The sequence below is a fragment of the Camellia sinensis genome, chromosome 8, assembly GCF_055761805.1.
Source record: "Camellia sinensis isolate YWXY chromosome 8, ASM5576180v1, whole genome shotgun sequence".
Lineage (NCBI taxonomy): Eukaryota > Viridiplantae > Streptophyta > Magnoliopsida > Ericales > Theaceae > Camellia > Camellia sinensis.
Genome location: NC_138968.1, coordinates 177074124 through 177097971, shown reverse-complemented (window position 1 = coordinate 177097971; position 23848 = coordinate 177074124). Strand labels below are relative to the sequence as shown.

The following is a 23848-nucleotide window of genomic DNA, read 5'->3' as shown; positions in this document are numbered from 1 at the left end:
ACCATGTGACCGTACTCTAAAAGCACCCAATAACTTCCTTGTCAACGGTATGAATTTTATCAATGGTTTGAATACACACCACAAAACTCATCTCAAATAAATATAATTTTTTTTAATATATATACTTTGAAAATAAAGTATATAGGGTAAATTTAGTCTAGGTGTGTTATTGGTGACACCTAAAATAAATCTATTTTGCACAAATTTTTTTTTCAGAATAATTTTTCTAAATATGTAAGTTGTATTTGAATCAAAGTTTGAGGAAATATTGTGAAAAGAAAACAAAAGGAAATGGTCAATGAAATAATATTAAAAAAATCCTACTTTTTTTCTTCTCTTTTCTTTGCCCTAATCGATACAAATCTACTCTCAAATCTTTAATCCAAACAGCGCAAGAATACATATTGCTATAAATGAATTTAATTATTAAGTATAATTGAAGTTTTGTTGCTTATCTTTTGTAGTTCTTATGGATAAGAATCATAAGAAATGATCACATGAATTAAATCGTTAGTGGCCAATCCAATATGCTAACAATATAATGGAGTAAAATTTGACTATTTCTACTCTAAATATTAAAAAATTAAAAAAATGAATCAATGATATCTTGACCCTAGAAAGATTTTATCCAAATCTATGCGTATTTCTACTTATAGCATAAGCTTGAAAAGGGTTCCCTCTAAAAAAAGTACGAAACAGACAAAAGATGGTTGGATAAGACGAATGACATAAATTTAATCCAAATAAAAAATAAATAATTAACTAATTTTTTTTTTTCCTGGGAGTTAGTTAACTTGTTTATTAGTTAAAATCTAACCTACAAAGAAAACTCAGTTTATTTGGCAATTTCTTACATTTTTTCTAATAATTTTTTAGAATAGTTAAAGTGAATTTTTTGATGAAAAATTGATATGTCAAATAAATTAATTTTTTTTTTAAATACAGTTAAAAAAAATAACGGAGCATAATTCTACAGGGTAGAAGGAATCACAAAAGTTTAAGCTTTTGCCGAGAAAGTTTAAAATAGTTTTCAACACTTGAGTTTGAGTATGATGTTTGTTTGTGCTCTGAAAATAGTTTTCAACACTTGAGTTTGAGCATGATGTTTGGTAAGAGTTTTGGAATTAATTTTCCAAAACTCTGCTGGAAGCTCTGTCTATATGTCAAAACATTCTGTTTGTTGCAGAGGGGGCGTTTGAGGGAACAGGACGTCCGGCCGGCTGTCCGAAACAGTGAATTTTTTTTTTTTTTGCAATTGATTTATATAATCGGGAAAAATATTTTCTGAAATTTTTTGAATTTTTTATATGCTTTAAAATAATTTTGAGTTGTATGTTTAGTTATGAGTTGTAAATTTTTGTATCACATATCAAATGTCACATCAACAATTCCCCACTCAAATCAAACCTCTTTTCCAAAACTATTTTCAAAATTCTTTACCAAACAAATTTTCTACACTCAAATTATAATTCTACAACACACAAACTCAAAATATAACTCATACTCTCAAATCACATTTACAAAATACAACCAAACGGAGGCTAAGTGATGGAGCATAATTCTACTTACTTTAAAAAAAAAAAAAACCATAATTTTACTTAGAAAATAAAGTGTGGAAGGAACTACAAAAATTGAATTAGTGGTTGCAGTTTGGGATTTGAGACATGCCAAAAATTTGTCAGATTCACACGGAGAGAGTGATTTGCATTTCCAAAATTAGTCAAGGTATGTTATAAAAAAAATAAAAAATAAAAAAAAATTAGAGTGTAGAGGGTAAATCAAGGCTGTAAAAAATTACAAAAATTATTTAGAAAAAAAAAAAGAAAACACTAGAATAAACTCTTCACCCATTGACATTAGTTTAGTATATACCAGGCCATTAATAAAGTTAAGGACTTTTCTCATGTGTGCCTTGCATATGGTATGCAAGGCACTTACACTCTTTTATTTTATATTTACACATTTATATGTATTGGGTTATATCAAAATATTTGAAAATTTACACATTGGTGACCTGCTAAGCAGGTCACTTTCCAGGTAAATTAATAAAATAATATATTATATAACTAAAGATGTAGATGGTCACAAAAAATGTATAAATTTTCACAAAATGCATATATTTTCACGAAAGGCATAAGTAATTTCAGAAAAAGGCGTAACTGATTTCTGAAAACTTACATTTTTTGTGAAAACTTACGCCTTTTGTAAAAACTTATACTTTTTCTGAAAACTTACACCTTTTTCTGAAAACTTACGCCTTCTGTGAAATTATTTACACCTTTTATGAACACTTACTCCTTTTGTGAGTTGACTTACCAAATGTGTAAACAAACGAAAACTTACACATTTTTCTTAAGCTTATACATTTTCGTGGAAGTGCTTATATTTTTTTTGAAAAGTTACTCCTTTTGTGTAAGAATTTTTGGCATAACATTTATACTTTTTCTTTGAACTTACACCTTTTGTGGAAGCCCAACTTAAAACTTTTTCGGAAGTCACTTATACCTTTTGTGAAAAAATAAATTTATCAAATTTACACCTTTTGCTTAAGCTTATACCTTTTCGTGAAAGTACTTATATTTTTTTTGAAAAGTTACTCCTTTTGTGTAAGAATTTTTGGCATAACATTTATACTTTTTCTTCGAACTTACACCTTTTGTGGAAGCCCAACTTAAAGTTTTTTCGGAAGTCACTTATACCTTTTGTGAAAAAATAAATTCATCAAATTTACACCTTTTGCTTAAGCTTATACCTTTTCGTGGAAGTGCTTATATTTTTTTTGAAAAATTACTCCTTTTGTGTAAGAATTTTTGGCATAACATTTATACTTTTTCTTCGAACTTACACCTTTTGTGGAAGCTCAACTTAAAGTTTTTTCGGAAGTTAGGCTTCCACAAAAGGTGTAAGTTCGAAGAAAAAGTATAAATGTTATGCCAAAAATTCTTACACAAAAGGAGTAACTTTTCAAAAAAAATATAAGCACTTCCACAAAAAGGTATAAGCTTAAGCAAAAGATATAAATTTGATGAATTTATTTTTTCACAAAAGGTATAAGTGACTTCCGAAAAAGTTTTAAGTTGGGCTTCCACAAAAGGTGTAAGTTCGAAGAAAAAGTATAAATGTTATGCCAAAAATTCTTACACAAAAGGAGTAACTTTTCAAAAAAAATATAAGCACTTCCACGAAAAGGTATAAGCTTAAGCAAAAGGTGTAAATTTGATGAATTTATTTTTTCACAAAAGGTATAAGTGACTTCCGAAAAAACTTTAAGTTGGGCTTCCACAAAAGGTGTAAGTTCGAAGAAAAAGTATAAATGTTATGCCAAAAATTCTTACACAAAAGGAGTAACTTTTCAAAAAAAATATAAGTACTTTCACGAAAAGGTATAAGCTTAAGCAAAATGTGTAAATTTGATAAATTTATTTTTTCACAAAAGGTATAAGTGACTTCCGAAAAAGTTTTAAGTTGGGCTTCCACAAAAGGTGTAAGTTCAAAGAAAAAGTATAAATGTTATGCCAAAAATTCTTACACAAAAGGAGTAACTTTTCAAAAAAAATATAAGCACTTCCACGAAAATGTATAAGCTTAAGAAAAATGTATAATTTGATGAATTTATTTTTTCACAAAAGGTATAAGTGACTTCTAAAAAAGTTTTAAGTTGGGCTTCCACAAAAGGTGTAAGTTCGAAGAAAAAGTATAAATGTTATGCCAAAAATTCTTACACAAAAGGAGTAACTTTTCAAAAAAAATATAAGCACTTCCACGAAAATGTATAAGCTTAAGCAAAATGTATAAATTTGATGAATTTATTTTTTCACAAAAGGTATAAGTGACTTCCGAAAAAGTTTTAAGTTGGGCTTCCATAAAAGGTGTAAGTTCGAAGAAAAAGTATAAATGTTATGTCAAAAATTCTTACACAAAATGAATAACTTTTCAAAAATAATGTAAGTTATTTCAAAAAAAGATGTAAATAACTTCACAAAATGTGTAAGTTTTATTTTTACAAAACGTATAAGTTTCACTAACCATAAAAGGAGTAAGTCTTCATTTCAAGATTCATAAACACAAAAGGAGTAAACATTTTGGGACAACCACTGAACAGTTACCACCAACATAACCATAAAAGGAGTAAGTCTTCATTTCAAGGTTCATAAACACAAAAGGAGTAAACATTTTGGGACAACCACTTGTTCATAAACACAAAAGGAGTAAATATTTTGGGACAACTACTGAACAGTTACCACCAACATAACCATAAAAAAGTAAGTCTTCATTTTAAGGTTCATAAACACAAAAGGAGTAAATATTTTGAAATAACCACTGAACAACGTAACCATAAAAAGGAGTAAGCCTTCATTTCAAGGTTCATAAACACAGAAGGAGTAAACATTTTGGGACAACCACTTAACCGTTACCACCAACGGTTTCTCTGTTCCGTCTCTCACCCACACACACAGAACAGTTACCACCAAACCTCACTCCCGCTCACCACCCAACCATCGCTGGCCACCGTCGCACGCCACCGCCGCAAATCACCACTGCCGCTGTTGCAGGTTTTTTTTTCTCTCTCTCTCGATCTTGGTCTCTCTCTGTCGATCTGTGTCACTTCTCTGTCGATCTCCGTCGATCTCGGTCTATCTCTGTCGATCTGTCTCTTCTCTGTCGATCTCGGTGTCTCTCTGTCGATCTCCGTCGACCTCGGTCTCTCTCTGTCGATCTCCGTCGATTTCGGTCTCTCTCTCTCTGCCGATCTCTCTGTCGATCCGTCTATCTCGGTCTCTCTGTCTCTGTCGATCTCGGTCTCTCTCTCTCCCTTCCTCTATATTAAAAACAGGTCCTCTTTTACCTTGAGATACCTGGTTGGATTTGGACTTGGATTGGTTAATCCAAGGCTGTCTTACTGCCATTACAAACCCCTAAAATCTTATAGCAATTTACCACTAACATTTCGCCAATCCAAATGCTAAAATTCCTGGAAGATCATTTTCTTTTCTCATAATTAATCAGAAAAGAACCACTTTCACAAACCGACGATCGAAACCCTCACTCACTCTTAACAGTTTCTATCGTCTTCTTCTGATTCAGAAAGAGTGAGATCGTGGAGTGGTGGAGATGGGATCTGGAGCTGGAAGCTTCCTCAAGGTCGTTGCTAACAACTTCGATGTTCTCGCTGGGTATCTCTCTCTATCTCTCTATCTACTTTACCCAAATTCTATTGATACAGAGACAGTCGGACAGAAATCAATTTCAATGCCCTTCTCTCTTGTTCTTTGCTTCGCAGCTATGCTCTTGTTCTCTTTTTGTTTTCTCAAATATGAATTTTCTACACTTTACTCAAACCAACCCTGAATACGTTATTTTATTTTAATTTTTTTCCAATTTTGAGTAAAAATAGTTTGCTTTCTAGGTCTACATCCTAAAAATTTAAAAAGAAAAACTGGAACAAGTTTGAAAAGAAAAAAAAAAAAAATTGTAAGTACAATTTACCACTAACATTTTTTCTTTTTTACTTTCCTTGTTTCCTTCTCTATAATTTGTTGATGTTTCTAAGAGACAAGAGCATAACTGGTAGCCATTTGCAGTATTTTTCTTTGCATATGATTGGAAACATGCCTTTTTTCCACCTCGTTGTTGCTTGCTCTATCATTTGAATTAGCAAGTCAATGGAGAAATTATGCTTGCCATTATACTTTGCTGCCATTAAGTTAAGGCATTACATGTTCCCCTTAGAAGTATTTGTGGTGGCACAAACTAATGTGATCAAGTACATGTTGTCTAAACCCATAATGAGGGGAAGACAAGACAAATGGTTGTTGGCTCTAATAGAGTATTGTTTCAAGTATGTCCCTCAAAAAGTCGTAAAAGGCCAAACTTTGGTTGATTTCTTAGCTAAACACCCTTGTTCATCTATTAATGAGGACTTATTTGAAATTAATTGTATAGAAAACACCCCTTGTAGACTAATGTTTGATGACTCTAGAACTAAGGAAGGGGTTGGAGCTGGTGTTGTGTTTGTTGACCCTAATGAGCAAGTACATCAATTTTCTTACTAGTTAGATGAACGACATGTCTTATCAAATAATCAAGCTAGGTATGAGGCCTTGATTATAGGTTTAGAATTGGCTATAGAATTCATAATCACTAGTTTGCAAGTTTTTGGTGATTCACATTTGGTTATCAAGCAAGTTAAAGGTGAATACAAGTGCACTAACAAGGCCTTAGAAGAGTATTTAGTTGAGGTTAAATGGTTGGTGAGTTTCTTCAGCCATGTGACATTTTAGCACATGTTTCGATTGGAGAATAATGAGGCTAATGAAATGGCTCAAGTGGCTTCTTGTTTAAAGATTCCTAAAGGATTCCAATAAAGAATAATTAGGATCCAAAAGAGAAATTTCGTGACAGTAATGAATTTGGAAGTGGCAAAAGAGGATTGGAGACATCCTTTGATCAAATATTTTATAAATGCCAATGAGAAGGTTAGTAGACAGATTAAGTATCAAACCTTGAATTATGTCATCATGGGATATGACTTATTCAATAGAGCCCATGATGGTATGACCTTATTATACATTAGCCAAAATGAACAGATGAAAGTAATGGATGAAGTGTATGAAAGCATATGTGGTGCCTATCAAGCTAGAGAAAAAATGAGGTGAATGATCAACAGGTACGGTTTATTTTGGCCTACAGTAAGGAAGGGTTGTATGGCCTATGCTAAGAGATGTCAGGCATGCCAAAAGCATGATAGCCTTCAAAGAGTCCTTGCAATTGGTTTGCATTCAGTGATAAAGCCATAGCCTTTCAAAGGATGGGCAATGGACTTGATTGGGCAAATTTTTTCTCCTTCTTCAAAACAGCGTTCTTACCTTTTGGTGGTAGCTAATTACTTCACCAAGTAGGTGGAAGCAGTGCCGTTGATGGTAGCAACCCAAGGGCATGTAATTGACTTGGTGAAAAAGCATATAATCCATACATTTGGTCTACTCCAATCGATTACTGTTGATCAGGAAACTATGTTTAATGGGGAAGAGATTAGTGAATCTGCCAAGGAATATAACATTTCAATCCTCAATTCATCACCTTATTATGCTCAGCCTAATGGGCAAGCTGAGTAATAGAATAATAAAGAATAATTTGGAAAGGGTGATTGAGGAGAACCCTAGATATTGGCACAATTTATTGTCTAATGTATTGTGGGCCTATTGAAATTCCAAGAGAAACAGTACTGGTACTACACCTTATGAATTGGTATATGGCCATGATGCAATGTTGCCTTGAGAGGTGATTGTCCAATCTAGTTGAGTGGCCTTACACTATGATATTCCAATTGATGAATATACTATGGTTGAGTTACAAGATTTAGAGGAAAAAGAGTTATGGCTTATAACTATCTTGTTGCCCAAAAAAGAAGAGTGGAGAGAGTCTACAATATGAGGATAAAAGTTAAGATACTTTCAGAGGGGGATTTGGTGTGGAAGACTATCTTACCTATAGGCAGTAAGGATCCAAAATTTGGAAAGTGGTCCCCAAATTGGGAAAGACCATTTAAAGTGTTTAAGGTCCTTAGAGGAGGAGCCTATCACCTTGCATCCTTGGAAGGGGTCCCACATAGGAAAGTTATAAATAGTAAATATTTAAATAAATATTAACCAACCATGTAGGAAAATGTTAGACAAGCATAAAGTAAGAAGACATGCATAAAAATTTTTTCTTTTCGTTATAAAATTTAAACACAAAAAAAGTTCTAATGTCTATTCTAAAAAAGAGAAAAAATAAATACAAAAATCTCAGTCCCTTTGAAGAACAATTACAAAGCTAGCCCAAGCTGAGAGGATTGCCCTTCTTTTGGCCTTCACTTGGACATCTCTAAGGGCAGTGGGGCCATCTTTTGCCAACAATTGGTCCATTTGTTGATTAATATTACTCTGCTCCTTCATTAAGAGAGTTTGCTAGGTATCAGCTACAGTAAGTTCTGCTTGCAACTGTTGTATTTGTGCAATATTGGAAGCCTTCTTCTCATTGATGAAGGCACTTTCTTTGCAAAGCAGCAGCACTGGCCAATGTGTGAGAAACTTGCCTTACAAAGGCCATTTGTGCATTAGCAACCTCAATCTGAACTTTAAATTATGTCATGAAAGAAAGGTATTGGAGAAGTTGACCCATGAAGTCTTGGAGGATTTGAAGCTGGTCAAGATCTAAAATTCTTGCTGCTAGTGGTAGAAAACTTTGAAAGCTGCCAGAAAGTTCTTCAACCCTGGTGAGGGCAAGATCTTCAAAAAAATGGCTAAGCAGTAGGAATAATTGGTCGACTTCTTGTTGTTTAGAAGAGGTTAGTTGGTCGAACCCTTCTTCATAGGTAGTACTGGCTATTGACAACTAAAAGGCACTGGTCTTTTTTAGCAAATATGGAGTTAAGTCCATTGGAGAACTCCTGGCCTGGTCACATTAATGTAGAGATTAATGCATAACAATGGGAGTGGGGCTCACATCCTCAATTGGTGTGGGCCCCAATCCACCCATTTTGCCATTTATGTTTATGAGATGTTGATTGGCATGACGATTAGTAAATTTAAATCATTAATATAGAGCGTGATGATCCGGCTTCTTTATTATCGCAATTGTAGCAGCTTCAAGCACATTTTAGTTGACCACCACTTAATACAGGAGAATCTCATAACTGGAACATTTTCTCTGAAGGACAGGATATTAACTTGGAGAAAGGGGAACCATATTTGGATTGGTTGCTAATTTACATCTCTGGTTCATTTTTTATGATGGTTTCTCGATATGTTTTATGAGTCTTTCATATGTTCTCTGTACAAACACTAATAACTAATAAGAGTGCAAATTCATTGAAATTGTGTTACTGCCTGTTTATGCTATCTGAGAAGAAACTTTTGGTCCAATACCCTTTTTTTGTGTGATGATGAATAGTTTTCGAATGACAGAGGCATGTCCATATGTTCAATTTGCGATATGGTACGAGATTAGATTTTATCATAATTGTGCCTTGGTGATGCCTGCCTAGTAATTTATGTTTAGCCCCTACAAGTAAATTACTCTTAACAGTTTTCTTTTCCTCTATAGGAAGCTTCTGAGGCTGTCACAACTTATAAAACACGTGAACAAAGGCTTGTTGATTACATCTCTTTCAGAATACCCGAGGATTCATTCTCAAATATCAGAATTTGCATAGGCATCGCTAGGGGTTTTATGCATGATTTGAGCAGTGTAAAGAAGGGAAATGCCTCATTGGAAGCTGTCTTGTTATCCGCTCCTTCTTAGGTGGGTATTTAAAATAGTTATTGCTAGTTACTCTATAATATGGTTACATATTTCTTTTGCTACCAATATGAATCATTATTTTTTTCCCAATCCCATTTAGTAGATTCTAAGATATCATTTTGGGGGCCATATTATGTGGAAGCTTGTTGATCTTCTTTGAGCATGCCTACTTTGTCCTAGAAGTCTGTTGCTTTTGAATTTTGTATATCTTGAATACATACGACTTGAAGGTCCTGACACTCTGTACCCAGCATGCCCCTGTATGTTAGATCTGTGCAGTGGAAAATGGTTTTTCTCTTCGGCATACCTTTTATTTAGTCTTCACACCAACCACAAAGGAAGGGATCAAAATTAGCTACTTTAAGAATCTAAGCAGGAGACCATTGTTATTTAGATGAAGTTTGTGTTGTCCAAAATGTAGAGAACTTGATCATTTGATAATTTATGGTGGAAAATGTATTGATTAGAAAGAAACAACACTGGATTGGCTAGAGATCAAGCTAGGCATGCCTCTCGCTTCATGGTTCCACCCATACCATTACCAAATTGATTCAAAATCACAGACAAATTATCTTGTTCTGCTTTGACTTAGATCTAAGAGAGACGATATCTGGAAAATGCAATTTTAAGACTGTACAGATCTTGTTGTCTTCAAAGTTTTTAGATTCTTCTCCTCAGGTACATTAGAAAAGAAAAAAAGTATTGCTTCTGAAGCTTGTGAAAAGGGACGATTACAGACCTTCAACTACTATCCTTTCGAAATTATCTGCTGATCTCTGCAACACCCAACTTAATCCAAGAATAGAGGCATTTAATACAAGAGGAGTCACCAAACAGCTAATGAGATATTGTACATGCAACGTGTCTATAATTATCTATGTTCTAGTAATCGATGGATGGCCACTGGCAAGCAAATCCACCCGGAGGTGTCAGAATGCTCATTATCCTCGATTTGAAATATGTTTGGCAGTTACTGAATTTAGTACAATATTTGACCCAACAATATTTGACCCAACTATAGGGTATATAAGGTTATATATATGCTCTCTTTCCTTTTCTTTTTTCTTCTCCCTCAAGGAATTCAACTTGTTTGCATCAATGCTTTCATTTTTCTTTTATGTTAACCATGTTGATTATTTCTTCTTTCTTTTTTTTTTTTTCTTTTTTTCCCAGGGACTTGCTGTTGTGCCAATCTAGGATAGCAGTCGTAGACAAATTTCGGGGATGCTGACTGCTTCTGATTTCATTTTGATATTGATGGAGGTATTAATGCATGTTCTTATCTGCTAGCCAGAATTAGGTGCTTATTCTAGCATAAACCTGTAAGTTGCAGACAGCTTTTACACTGCACATTCTTTCTGTGGGCTCCCATCTTTCTTGATGGTGCATGCATTTGGTTAGCTGGTCAATAGTTCAATTTTGACAATTTGACTTCTACAATCAGTTACTAGCAACTCATTGCTTATCTTTTGGAGATATGACTTCATTATTATGTTGTTGTTTGCATCCCTTGTAATTCAATGTATGTCATGCTCTCTTCTTGAGATATTTGTTTTTTGGATAATCAATTTATGTTTGCTTGTTAATTTCTGCAGCTTCATAGAAATCGTGCAACACTGACTGATGAACAACTGGAAGTGCATACAATATCTGCCTGCAAAGAAGGGAAATCCCAACAATATGGAGAAGCGTTTAGGGCTGCACAGCTGATGTTTGGTAGGCCTTTAATATGGGTGAGTGCTCTTGCCCACAGAATATTCAGGGGATTTGGGCCTTTTTGCTTTTATTCATGTTCCCATCATCTAATCCCCCCTCCCCCATCTTTTTGCAAAACACACACATGAAACTTCGTAAAGGAAACTTGAATTTCTTGGTGGTAGATTTCTTAATAAATGTTTCAATTTTTCATTTTTTCAATTGATGAGATATATGGTTATATTCTCATATGGTAGCGTTTCATAGATTTTAATATTGTAGTTCTTTGCCCTTTTACTGTAACCCACAGGCTGGTCCCGATGAGTCTCTAAAAGATATGGCTCTGATGATTTTGCAAAATAAGATATCAACTGTTCCCATTATATACTCAACAATAGAGGAATCTTGCCCACTGTTGTTACACATAGCATGCCTCGGTGGAATACTAAAATGTGGGTGGCTTTGTCAAGTTATTTAAAGATCCATTCTCTAGTAATATTGTGTATGTTGTTAATAGCTTACCTTCTCTTCTCTCTTTTTCTCGTAAAACTTAGATATATGCAGGCACTTTAAAAACCATCCTGGTTGTCTACCTATTCTACGACAACCGGTCGGTAGCCTCCCTTTAGGTACATGGAAAAGTGAAGTTGGAGAAGCACATGGTCATTTGTTAGCATTACGTCCTAGTGAAACTCTTAGTTATGCTCTTAATATATTGATAGAAGGTGCTCATCAACTTTTCTAATATTTCAGCCTAAAGTTTTACCTTTATGTATACCTGACTTGCACCCCACACACGAACAATTCCTATAATAAAAAAAGTGCCTGCATGCTCTCTCTCTCTCTCTCTCTCTCTCTTAGTGTGACATTGCAGTATAATCGATTTCTGTTATTGAACGAACACATTTTTTCACTCAATTCATTTTTTTTACATGAAATTGCTGGTTCTGCAAAATGTTCCTTTTAGGCCGCTACTTTATGCATTGTCATATTTTAAAAACATTTAATGATCCAATATCATCATTCTTCAGTTGAATTGGTGTTACCATCTATTAGTTTGACTGCTAATTAGTCAAACATTATATCTAGATGGGTTATCTCGATAAACTAATAAAGTTTTTTTTGGTGGTGTGGTGGTGGCTCCCCAATCGTCTTAGCCCATTACATTGGGCCAAAAAAAAAAAAAAAAAAGAAGATGCTTGCATTCGTCGTTAATATAGTCAAATGGCACTATATCAAGCCAGTTGGATCATGTTAAGTTAATGGGGGAAAAGATATGTCATGCTTTTAGTTTTCAAGTCATTAAATCATATTCCTTATTGATGTTTGAACGCATGTCCTGCAATGTGCTTACCAGGAAATTGAAGAGGTGGATACGAATGAACATTATCGACCTAAATCTCCAATAGGAATCATCAACGTGACTCTGAAAGAGAAGGTTTGAAGGAGGTTTTATCAGTTTAAAGCTTCTTTCAATGGCATATGTTATAATCTATTGTTAATTTTTGAATAATCTATTGTAATGAAACATACAAGAGCTTGCATCATTGAAAGGGTAACTGGTAATGAAATAGGTTATTCTTTTATTCTATTATTCTATTAAACAGGTTATTCTATTGTAATGAAACAGGTTATTCTATTAATATATTAAATCATTGATTTCATATGGTATTTTTGAATGAGCAGAAATGGAGATTGGTTCGAATAGTGGTGACTTCTTTTTGAATGAGCAGAAATGGAGATTGGTTTGAATCAAATTTATGGAGTGCAACCGTCTTCTTTTGTTGACTTCAATGTACAAATGGACGGAAATGAGTCTCGTTTTCATTAGTTGGAAACTTGTAATTTTAAGTTGGAGTTTATTTTGTGGTTGGAGTAATTTAATGTTGCTTTGTTGTTATATTTGATGGAGCATAATTTATGAAATTTATAAAAATTTGATATTGTTTTGTTGTTATATGCTATCTTGCTCTATACAGAAATGGATTTAATGTGTTACAAAATCTGTGCTCCAAAAACTTTTTCAATATCTGTGTGAAAAAATCTGTCTTCAAAAAGCTGTGTTGAAAAATCTGTGTTAAAAAAACTGTCCTCAAAACTGTGTTCAAAAAATCTGTCTTTAAATCTGTCTGCAAAAACCTGTGAAAAAATCTGCTGCAGAAAATTGTGTTAAAAAACCTGTGTGAAAAAATCTGTCTGCAAAAACCTGTGATAAAAACTGTGTTCAAAACCTGTGCAAAAAAACCAGTCTTCAAAAACCTGTGCAAAAAAATCAGTCTTCAAAAACCTGTGTCAAAACACCTGTTGCAAAAAACTGTGTTAAAAAACCTCTCTGAAAAAATCTATCTTCAAAACTGTGTTGAAAAAATCTGTCTTCAAATCCGTTTGCAAAAACCTGTGTCATAAAATCTGTCTTCAAAACTGTGCTCAAAAACCAGTGAAAAAAAATCAGTCTTCAAAAACCTGTGTGAAAAAATCTGTCTTCAAAATTGTGTTAAAAAAATCAGTCTTCAAATCTGTCTCTAAAAACCTGTGTAAAAAAATCTGTCTTCAAAACTGTGCTAAAAAACCTGTGTGAAAAAATCTGTCTTCAAAAACCTGTGTGAAAAAATCTGTCTTGAACAAGCTATGTTCAAAATATCTCTTCAAAATCTGTGTTGAAAAACTAGTGTTCAAATTCTGTGTTTAAAATATCTGTGCAGAAAACTGTGTTAGAAAACCTGTGCAATCATTCTTCAAACAAAAAACCTATGCAATCATTTTTCAAACAAACACACATAACAACCTGTGTCAAAATATTTTTCAAACAAACAAGCATTCATTAAACATGTAACAACCTGTGTTGAAGCATTCCTCAAACAAACAAACATATAACAACCTGTGTTCAAGCATTCCTCAAACAAACAAACAAACATAATTTTAACAACCTGTGTTCAAACATTCTTCAAACAAACAAACAGATAACAGATTACATGTTTATACTCCTCCAAAATAACTGTCATATATCATAAATTTTCATACATATCATCTATTTCAACTTGTAACTGTTATTTAAATTATTACATATTCGTAACTAATACAACAATAATTACAAGGAAGAAAAAGATCTCATAAATGCAACACCAACTTCGACTTAAGTCTGTCTGAAATTTTTGCATCTGCGTGCTTTGAATTTGAAGTTGTTCGCTTTGAAATTACAAGTGTTCACCCATACTTCGAAGTTGTTCGGTGACGGTTGGTATGTTTTCCATTTACACTTTGTTCTTCAAATGATTTGAGGTACTGCCGCTAGCATTTGAAGTTGACATCTACAAAAATATGAAGTCAAATCTCAATCAGTTAGTGTATTAGTCTCAAAACTGTTTAAAAAGTAGGAAAGGTATGAATTAAATGGAAGCAAACAAGAGCTACACTTTGGTATTATACCATCCCAACATGAACAACAAATGGTTTATGATATTATACCAACATCAACAAAAGCAAAATAACTCAGTTCAAATAGCAGAATATTGAACATCTGATATTATACCATCATGATAACTAGCAGCCTGACTAATGAAGTTTGAACAAGCATACCCAGTCTAAAAAGCACGGCCATATAATTCTATCAAAAAAAAAAAAAAAAAAACAGTGTACAACTCTAATCCAGGAAAAGGCACCTAAAGCATAGGGACACTCAATTGTCTAAGGTTTCACCATGGTGAAGTTCTTTCTGTATCTAATATACATACAGACACGTAGACTTTTGTTTACAAATATTTTACAAATATCTAAGCAATTACTGAGCTCCAATAAATAAATTAGTAGAACTAGCAGCTTGGAATTGGAACAATACTAAGAGAAGGAAATATATGAAATGGACTAAGTTCAATTCTCATGGGAGGCCAAAGATTGTCTACGGAAAGAGTTAATGCAACTGATATTGTGATATTAATCAGTAATTTTAGTGTTCCAACAGGGTTAAGAGTGGCAGAAGCTGCCATTTCAAATCAACAAGCATGATATTTTTCTGACTCTGTGCCTATATAAGTTGAACCTCCATTCTTTGTCGTTCCTGATCACTCTTCATTAATTTAAATTTAGGGACGATGTTGATTTGAATTGTAGGCAGAATTTATTCCCGAGTGCAGAGCCGTGGTTTTTCCTATGGTGAAACATCCATTTGTGGTGGTTTTTTGGTTGCTGAACTTCCAAAGATGGAATTTGAAAGAGAAGAGCATGATATAAAACACTGCCCTTTGCCTGAGGAATCTTATGCTTTGCCTCCATATATGGATATGAAATCATGGGAAGTTCAAGCATTCAAGGATAACCAATTGGAAATGTACAGGTTCACTGCTGAGCAGAGATTAAATGCCATAAACATTTCTCGGTCTCTTGCAATGGCATATGTTATGGATCAGCTGGATTACAATTTCTTTTTCAGCACTTCTATGTTATGGATCAGGTGGGCTCAGGAGTTCAAAAAAGTAACATTTTGTTTCCATCTTTAATGAAGTAGCTTATATAACCTAACTACAGTTTGATCCGAAACTGATTTTCATTTGTACTATTAATAATGCTTAGACTGGACCTCAACCTCAACAAGAAGAAGAAGGTTTTCAGAATGCTCATACCCTTTTCAATATATATCAACAACAACAACAACATATTATTATTATTATTATTATTATTATTATTATTTTTGCTTCAAAAGAAAATTAAATAGAATCCCTAAATCAATCTCTAAGTCATATATACACACAAACCCTAAATCGATTTCTAAATTACATATAAGTTATACTGTTATATATACAAACCCTAATTAATTTCTATATTACAAATCCTAAATCAAACCTCTAAGTTATACTGTTATATATACATGCCCTAACCCTAAACCAATTTGTAAGTTATATACCTGTAGATTGGAGTCGCTGATCAAACAGAGAGTCGAGAGAAGACAGACTGACAGAGAGTCCACAGAAGACAGAAACTCCTCGCTGTGCGAGTAGATCATTGGCGGGGTTAGAGTGGAACTACGCTCCGTCGAGGAGTGAGAAGTCGAAGACAGCGAGAAACGAGAGAATCGAGGGAGACAGAGACGCAGTCGGTCGCCTTTGGGATTGAGGGACAGAGTCGATCGTCCAGCGAGGGTTGGAGTAGAGACGGGAAGATCGCAAATACAGATAGAGATAAGAGTAGGTTTTGAATATAGAGAGAGAAATTTGGAAAATAAGTTTGAAATTTTGAAATCAAGAATGAGAAAGAGAGAAAAGCGAGTTAGCGAACGTGGTTGCCAGCTCTGAGCCACGTCATTAGTGCTGCTCTAGAGCTGCTGCTCTAGGGTCCGAAGCATTTTTGAAAAAATAATGTATCACAATGTAACTGTTATACATGACAGAAACTTTTAGCATCCGCATTGAATGAAACTACTAAAAACTGTTTGCTTTGTCAGGGATACTAGAGGACTCCCCAACTCATTTGGGGCAAACCGTTTCAAGCAAATTCTCAAACTCGCTGTTCACTTCAATACCATCTGCCTTTATCCTCATCCGCATATCAGGTGCTGGTTTTCCAGCAGCAATATATGTTCGAAGCAAAGAATCATAGGCCTTGGAATCAAGACGATTAACCTTCTTCAACATCTTGCATAACTCTTCAGCACCATCAACATTTTTCTCTTCCTCAAAATACTTCAGAACTTTATCAACACTTTCAGATTTTGGATGCCCCAAAGCTGCCTCCATGTACTTCAAAGCGGAATCCACTCGATGTTGCTTCAAGAAAAACATCATGAACATATCCCAAGCCTTAAAAAAAGGTCCTTCTGATCTCTTGATGGCCTCATCAAGGACCGATTCAGCTTCTACGATCATGTCATTTTTTAGGTAAGCACTTATAGCAACATTTGCTAACCTGATATCATAGCTGGAGTAACTCGACTCCCATTCCTCAAAGCATCTCTTTGGGCCATCGATATCGTTCAATCTGTCAAGAGCATGAAGCATAACATGATAACTCACATTAATCGTCTTTGGAAAACCCGACTTCAGGGAGTTCCAAACTCGATGGACCTCGTCTAAATTGGATGTATCAGCATACAAACTAATCAGACAATGGTAAGCAACACACACAAGCCATTTGAAGAGCTCCCAACAGAAATAAAACTACATTAAACTATTTTTCAACTACATATTGACAGCAATCACAACACTTTGAATCTTATACAATATACAATATATAGCCATAGATGAGCTGGCTTCAACAGCTACAAAAAAATATATAGAAAATAAATACCAGTTGATGTGCTGAATTATCATATAGCAACAATCATTCTATTTTTGTCAATTAAACTCATATACCTTGCACATGTCAGGATTAGGTTCAAAGATTCAAAGGCTTCTCAAAGTCATCGTATAAAAGGAACACAACTCACCTGAAGAGAAATTTAAATATATGTTCCAAGGGGTTGACATTCTTGGTAAGAAATCATCCTAGAAACATTAAGTTGAGATGGCATGTTAGTACACTATTGGAGCAATATTCGCTAGATAAATTTAACCCATATTCAAAAACTCAACAACCAATTAAACAAAAGTTAAGAGTTGAGTGACGTGAAATTTTATAAGAGTGTTCCTAACTATTTTGTAATTATATTTTTGGTAATAACAACCACATGCATCCACATACATTCACTTCAACTTGCCTCATTCAAAATTTAAAATTACACATCACAAACAAGAAGAAACAAAATTTAGCATACATTCTACAAGAAACTATTTAACATTGATTTTTTTTAGTTCGTAGAGGACTTTAACAAATAAAGAATGTCGCTTTCTCACTGAAGGAGGTGCAGTAATGCCCAAACGAAGTCATCCAAAATTCTTGTCAGAAATCTAATCCATGTAAGAAGATTTTCAGCATAAATTTCAACTAGAAACAAAGTAAAGCATGCACCCACCAAGGATGCTGCACAGGAAATTGTCCTTTCTCCTTGTTCCGTGAAGAAAAGCCTCATTATTAGCCACTAAGAAGCATAGACACACGACACGACACGACACGACATGACACGGGCAAGCCCAAAAAATATATAGTTTTATATATTTATCATATGTTATATATGAATATTTCATTCAGAGATTTAACATCACTTCTTAAAATCTAAAGGAGTAAGGATTAATATGTATAAATCTCTGTTGTTTTTCTTTATCATTAAATCCCAAGTTACTTTCATCAAACTTGTAAGGTGTTTCATAGTGATGGATGAGCGTGTTCCCCAAGTGTCGAAAGCGTGTCCAACTATCTGTATCTAAAAAAATTTAAATAATAATAATAATATAACATGTTTGGACACGTGTCCAACATGTATTCAACACAGGCACAGCACTTTTTTAGATGTATTTGTGCTTCTTAGATCACCCAAAACAATAAAGTAAATAGAAGGAAAAGGTGGAGATTTTGTTTGCTTCATCATTAAGCCACCTGTCAAGCTGTCAAAGGAAAAGATGTAAATTTTGCACCAAAAAAAAAAAACACTTTTCAGATCATTTACTAATTACAGGAAACATATTGGAAATGCAAGTAAAGCACTATGTTTCATAACGGGCTCTGTGAAGTTCGAAAAAGGGTCAGGAATCACCCTTCAAAAGCATACCCCAGCAGTTAACTTGTGCTTTCTCTTTTTAGCAAATTTATCTATTGCAAAAGAAAATTGTTTAGTTTGATATTGAATCCTATTTTGAGAATAACAATATCTTCCACTTTAGTTGTGTTTCTCATGGCATAATCCTTTCTTTTCTTTTACTTCTTAACTTCCAAGTCCCTAGCTAGTAGCTAGTAGCTACTATACCTCGGTTATAAAGTTTAATCAAAAGAATTCTAAAGAGTGTTTTTTATGCTTCCTTACTTCCTGCATGATTCTTCTTATTATGCTCACCTTGTCAAGAGAAATGCTGGCCCAAGTTTAACTCCCTGTGATGCAGTAAATTTGAATCGGTTGAAGATCAGCCACCTGGATAGAACGGGAATTCGTTGTTCTATTTGCAGACTAAACTGCATATAAAACAAATTCAAAGTAAAAAATATAGCACTTTTAAGTTTTTGAATCACATTGGCAATAACAATATTTAGATTTAGTTTGGTAATTAAAGATATATTACTCGACTGAAACTACAATCATTTGCCTTTGCAAATTGAGACTCCTGCTTCAGTACTACCATATTGTCCTCATAACTGCCACTGTACAACAGGTAATTCACAGAGAAGTTTGAATCAGTTTGTCAGTTAATTTGAAGATAGGATCACTAAAAGCCTCAATTACCTGCAGGTCACTGGAAACCCGTCAAGGTCTCTGCTTATAGAGCGGCCATCATCATTAATTGTACGAACATGTTGCATGAAGACAATAATTAATTTCTCTCCTAATCCAATTTCTAAGTCAGGTCTGGATCTGAAAACATGTAAACAGACCATGCGAAGAATCTCTTCGTAGTATCAATGTTATGCATTATTCGAAATACAACTTATGCACTTTAAATATGTTTTGAAACATTTATAAAATAAATAAATACATCATGTATATTTCAATTTCTATTGTTGATTTACAATAACCAATGAACAAAATATCACCTTTGATATGTGCACTCCAAGACTTCTGTGGATTCCAGAACATTGCATGCATATAAAGATGCCCAGATTCACACTAGCCCATCGAGGACCTCTGCATGAAAAATGAGTCACTACCAGCAACTTAAATAAATAAAAATTATTAATAACTAATAACATGTAGCTACTTTATGGTATAATGCACAAAGATCCATTGCTTTCGAATCTGGTTCTGTGACTCTATCCATGTCATTATTTTTTCACAATTTCAATCAATGTCATCAACATTGACAATTTCCAGATAACATACTTGCATTTGCAGTCAGCGCACTCCCTGTTCTCTGGCAATTTAAGAAGCCCTTCCAGCATCTGCAAATAACAAAATCAGAACACATTAGATCAAGGTTTACTAATAGAAGAAAAGAAGGCAACAAAATGTGTATCTTTCTTTTGGTGTGTGTGTGTATGTGTGTGGTGAGGGGGGGGGCTGTGTGGTCTCAACCAGAATGCCCATTACATATTATCAAAGATTGAGCTAGAAAAAAAATAAAAAGGAAGAAGAAACTACAAAAAGTATCATATAACCAACACAATAGCATGTGCCAACCAACATATATAGTAAGGCCAAGTTTGGGATGTTCCAAAAAAGTCAAAAAGCCAAAAAGTTACTCAAAAAGTTAAAAAGTTAACACTATTCACCAAAAGTCAACAATTACGGCTGCACAACTCCCAATTCAAATTTTTCCCTACAAATCAATTTTTACAATTTTTTATTACACATTTTTCAATAAAAAGTCAAAAAGTTAACCCAAACATCCATATTTTCAACCTCAATTTTTTAGTCCAAAAAGACAAAAAGTACACTTATTTAGGGTATGTTTGGTTTGTGTTTGAGAGATGTGTTTCAGAGATAAAAAGTACGAAAACATGTTTGGTTTAGTTTTTTTTAAAAGATGTTTTGGAAAATTATTTTGAGATAGAGTTTTGGAAAAAGTGATTGATTTGATATGTGTGAGAGAGAGATTTGTTTGGAAAACTTGTTTGGTTTACAAGTTTTGAGAAATTTTTTTGGGAAAATTTGTTTGGTTTGATTATTTTTGAAAACTTATTTGTAGAGAAAATTTCCCAAAATTTTTTCAGAAAATCAAACCAAACGAGCCCTTAGTCTTCTCAAACTTGGCCTAATATTGTGACCTTTCTTTCAGCAACATAAACGTTAGTAGTTAGAGTTTTCAAACAAACAAAGTATTCAAAATTCAAAGACTTTAGCAAAAGACTGCTTTTTTTTGTCCGAACAAAATACTCAAATTCATACGTCAGACTTTTAACATTGGAACAATCACATTAGTGTGACTTCTTCACAATACATAATGGTGCTATGGCACCAGCTGACCATAAGGAGGCTGCCCCGGCAATGTAGTCATGCACAGGCACTCCTTTATAGAGAAAAAACAAAAGTTATAGTCAAACTCCTTTTTTTTTTTAAATCAAAAAATCAATACCATAAAAGATGTTATGACAAAACTTAGTTACTAGTTCGTACCATAAAAGATGTTATCACTAAACTTAGTTACTGGTTCGTAAAAACAAAATAAAAAAATGCAGCCATAGTCAACTAATAAATTTGCCTTTTATAGCTATAACTCATTCATCAACCTCAAAGTGCTCACACCACGCCTGTAAATCTCAAACATAGATGTGAACTTTTCTCAACTCACAATAGCAGCAATATAAGAGTCTAATGTGGAACTATTACCACCAATGGAACCACGGCAAGGTAGGGAATAATATATGGAAATGATCATCCTTTATAGGTCTATAACAAATCACTTCATGGTAATCCCGCAAAGTTACAGAGAGAACAACACTTTTGAAATTAACCCCATGCCATGCTCCCCCCCCCCTCCCTAAAAATAAAAAATAAAAAACCAAGAAAAAACTGGTTGGGATAGAAATTTCTTGAATGTTTTTCTATCCTATTCCATAAGAAAAGGATTACCATCTTTGTACACAACAAATGTGGCCCAGTCCTGTGGGAAATTCAACAGGATGCCAATTCCCAACCTTGTACACAACAAATGTGGCCCAGTCCTATGGGAAAAGTTGTTACTAATGGTCCATAGATGCAGAAGTAATTGTGGGGAATTTTATTAAAAGTAATAGTAGTCAGAAAACGATGAATTTGTGGGTGAATGTAAATCATATAACTTTCAATTGTTTGAGGTTTATGTGTCATGCATATTCACAACTACAAGTACTTGAAGAAATTGTTCATACACGAATGAAGAAATTAAAATTAATATCTGAATGGCTAGCAGATGGGAACGATTACGACCAAATGATGTTAACAAACTCATTTTGAACTCAAAATTATATAGATAATGAAAATTATAAAAGGAATAGAGAGGAGGAGCGAAAAGGGGGCCTTGTAATTACTGGGGTGGAAATGTTAAGGATATCATTATCTAATATCAGCCATGTGCATCCAATTCAATTCAAGTTAAATTCGATAATATGTTCCAAAAGCCTCTTTTGCCTTTAACCAAAACCCAAGTTTTTTTTTTCTCTGTTTGTGTTTTCTATGATTATTATTATTTATTACTTTTCTATAGTTTTTAAGTTCCATGCAAAGGACTTTCTTTTTTCTTTTCGTATTCATATTGCAAAAGCTTGGAGCATTCTTTGTATCACATAATTAGTATGAAATCCCGTAGGCCTCAAAAACTGGAGAAAAAGGCAAGTTGGGTTCCATGTGAGCAGAACTCATAGGCATGTTGTTTCCAACAAAACAATCACCTTACCAAATAAAATTATAATAATTTTAACAACAATTAAAATAAACAATGTTTTTTTTATGAAGGTAGGTCGGCAGATAATGTGGCATGTAGTATATGCTTTTCAAATTCATTGTACTATGCTGAAAATTATTATGCTGCTGCATATAGAGAGGTTATAGTATCTTCGGCTATGGTGAAATATTGTTATGCTGCTGCACATGGTGGTCCACTAAGAAATGCAAAACAAACGTGTAAAGATGTTCTTTTTCCCCTAATTTGATCACAAATCTATGGAACACGCCAAAAGATTTTATCAACAAAACATTTTGCAGAGCCTTAAAAACTAGTGTTGGACTATGCAATGCATTGGATAATTAATTTTAAGCAGGCATTTCTTGCTAAATATATATTATAATACATTTAAACCAGTACATGACAAATTTATTTTGTAATTCCAACAAACACACTATTCAGTCAATTAAACAAACACATAAAGTGCACAGTCAAGACTAGTACCAGTAACCCAAGAAACCCACATTGAGGACGACTATATCATACTTACATTTGAGCAGAAATGGAGAGAAAATTTAGGGCAAAGATGAACTGTCCATCTTCTGATTTCGTTTCTGACGCGTTAATGTGCCTCGCCACCTGGTCTTTCTCATCTCAATCAGCCCGTTTGAGATCGCCGTTCTGACGAGTCCGACGATAGTCCTTTGTGACAAAGGTTCTAAGACAGTTGAGGGGAGTGTAGGGTCTGGATTTGAACATATGGCTTGTGGAGGGATTGGAGAAGATCGAAGGTAGGGTTAGGGTTTTGGATCCGACGACGAGAGTGGAGAAGACGAAGTAGACGACCGGTGAAGAGAATAGGAGAAGAGAGAGAGGGCGGTGAGGGAGGAGGTGTGGCGGCGGCGGTGGTGGTCGCCGGTGGCGGTACCAGAGGCGACGACGTAGGAGGCGGAAGAGATAAAAGAGAGAGGAGAGTGAGAGGGAGTGTTAGGTTAGGGATTGGGGATTTGGGATGGTGACAAACAAAGAGGGGGGGGGGGAAGAATTCATGCGCGGGAAAACAAAAACAAATTTTTTTTGTTATTTTATTTAATTTTATTTTTGTGGTTAATGATTTTTATTTTAATTTTTTTTAGGTTACTAAGGTTGAAAATTTATTTGTTTCATTTTTATTTTACTTAAAAAAATTTATTATTTTTTTTATTTGGTAGAAGTAGGGGTAAAAGTATAAATCTAGATACATTTAAAAGTATAAAATTTAGATACATTTAAAAGTATAAATCTCATTAAAAAAATAAAATTACACCAAATATAAAAATATAAAAAGAAAACATTTATTTTTTAATTTTTTGTATTCATAGATTTTTTTATAGGAAAATTTGATCTAACATCCCTCTCAAACTTTTAGTAATGGGAGAGGTCCACAATATTTTTTTTTTTTTGTAGTCTAAGGTCCCTCACTCACACCCATATATATAACACACTCTCTCATTCCC

At 33.9% G+C, this 23848-nt stretch overlaps 2 protein-coding genes and 1 pseudogene across 4 annotated transcripts; 1 reads left to right on the top strand and 2 right to left on the bottom strand.

The window, feature by feature from the left end:
* The first annotated feature begins 4360 nt into the window (after window positions 1-4360).
* On the top strand, window positions 4361-11850 carry LOC145797342 (sucrose nonfermenting 4-like protein). The gene is made up of 6 exons (XM_082884195.1): window positions 4361-4553; window positions 5086-5174; window positions 9088-10548; window positions 10881-11018; window positions 11291-11432; window positions 11535-11850. The coding sequence occupies exons 3-6, from the start codon at window positions 10510-10512 to the stop codon at window positions 11723-11725; spliced, it is 510 nt and encodes a 169-aa protein (XP_082740321.1). The 5' UTR covers window positions 4361-4553; window positions 5086-5174; window positions 9088-10509; the 3' UTR covers window positions 11726-11850.
* A 2103-nt stretch (window positions 11851-13953) lies between these two features.
* On the bottom strand, window positions 13954-23495 carry LOC145797340 (protein SUPPRESSOR OF PPI1 LOCUS 2, chloroplastic-like). 3 transcript variants are annotated; one of them, XR_014338754.1, is made up of 8 exons: window positions 22903-23495; window positions 19874-19932; window positions 19280-19678; window positions 19119-19197; window positions 18896-19011; window positions 17396-17453; window positions 16876-16947; window positions 14297-16736 (listed from the first exon to the last, which is right to left on the bottom strand). XR_014338754.1 is itself a non-coding variant. In XM_082884194.1 (7 exons), exons 3-6 carry the CDS (start codon window positions 19429-19431, stop codon window positions 17408-17410), a joined length of 393 nt encoding a protein of 130 aa, XP_082740320.1. In that variant the 5' UTR covers window positions 19432-19678; window positions 19874-19932; window positions 22903-23493; the 3' UTR covers window positions 13954-14288; window positions 17396-17407. The 3 variants fall into 3 exon arrangements, 2 of the variants coding, with proteins under 2 accessions (XP_082740320.1, XP_082740319.1); XM_082884194.1 differs by lacking the exons at window positions 14297-16736; window positions 16876-16947 and adding an exon at window positions 13954-14288 and having other exon boundaries at window positions 22903-23493; XM_082884193.1 differs by having other exon boundaries at window positions 14297-16947.
* LOC145798318 (pentatricopeptide repeat-containing protein At4g01990, mitochondrial pseudogene) lies at window positions 16437-17207 on the bottom strand (annotated as a pseudogene).
* Window positions 23496-23848: the final 353 nt, after the last annotated feature.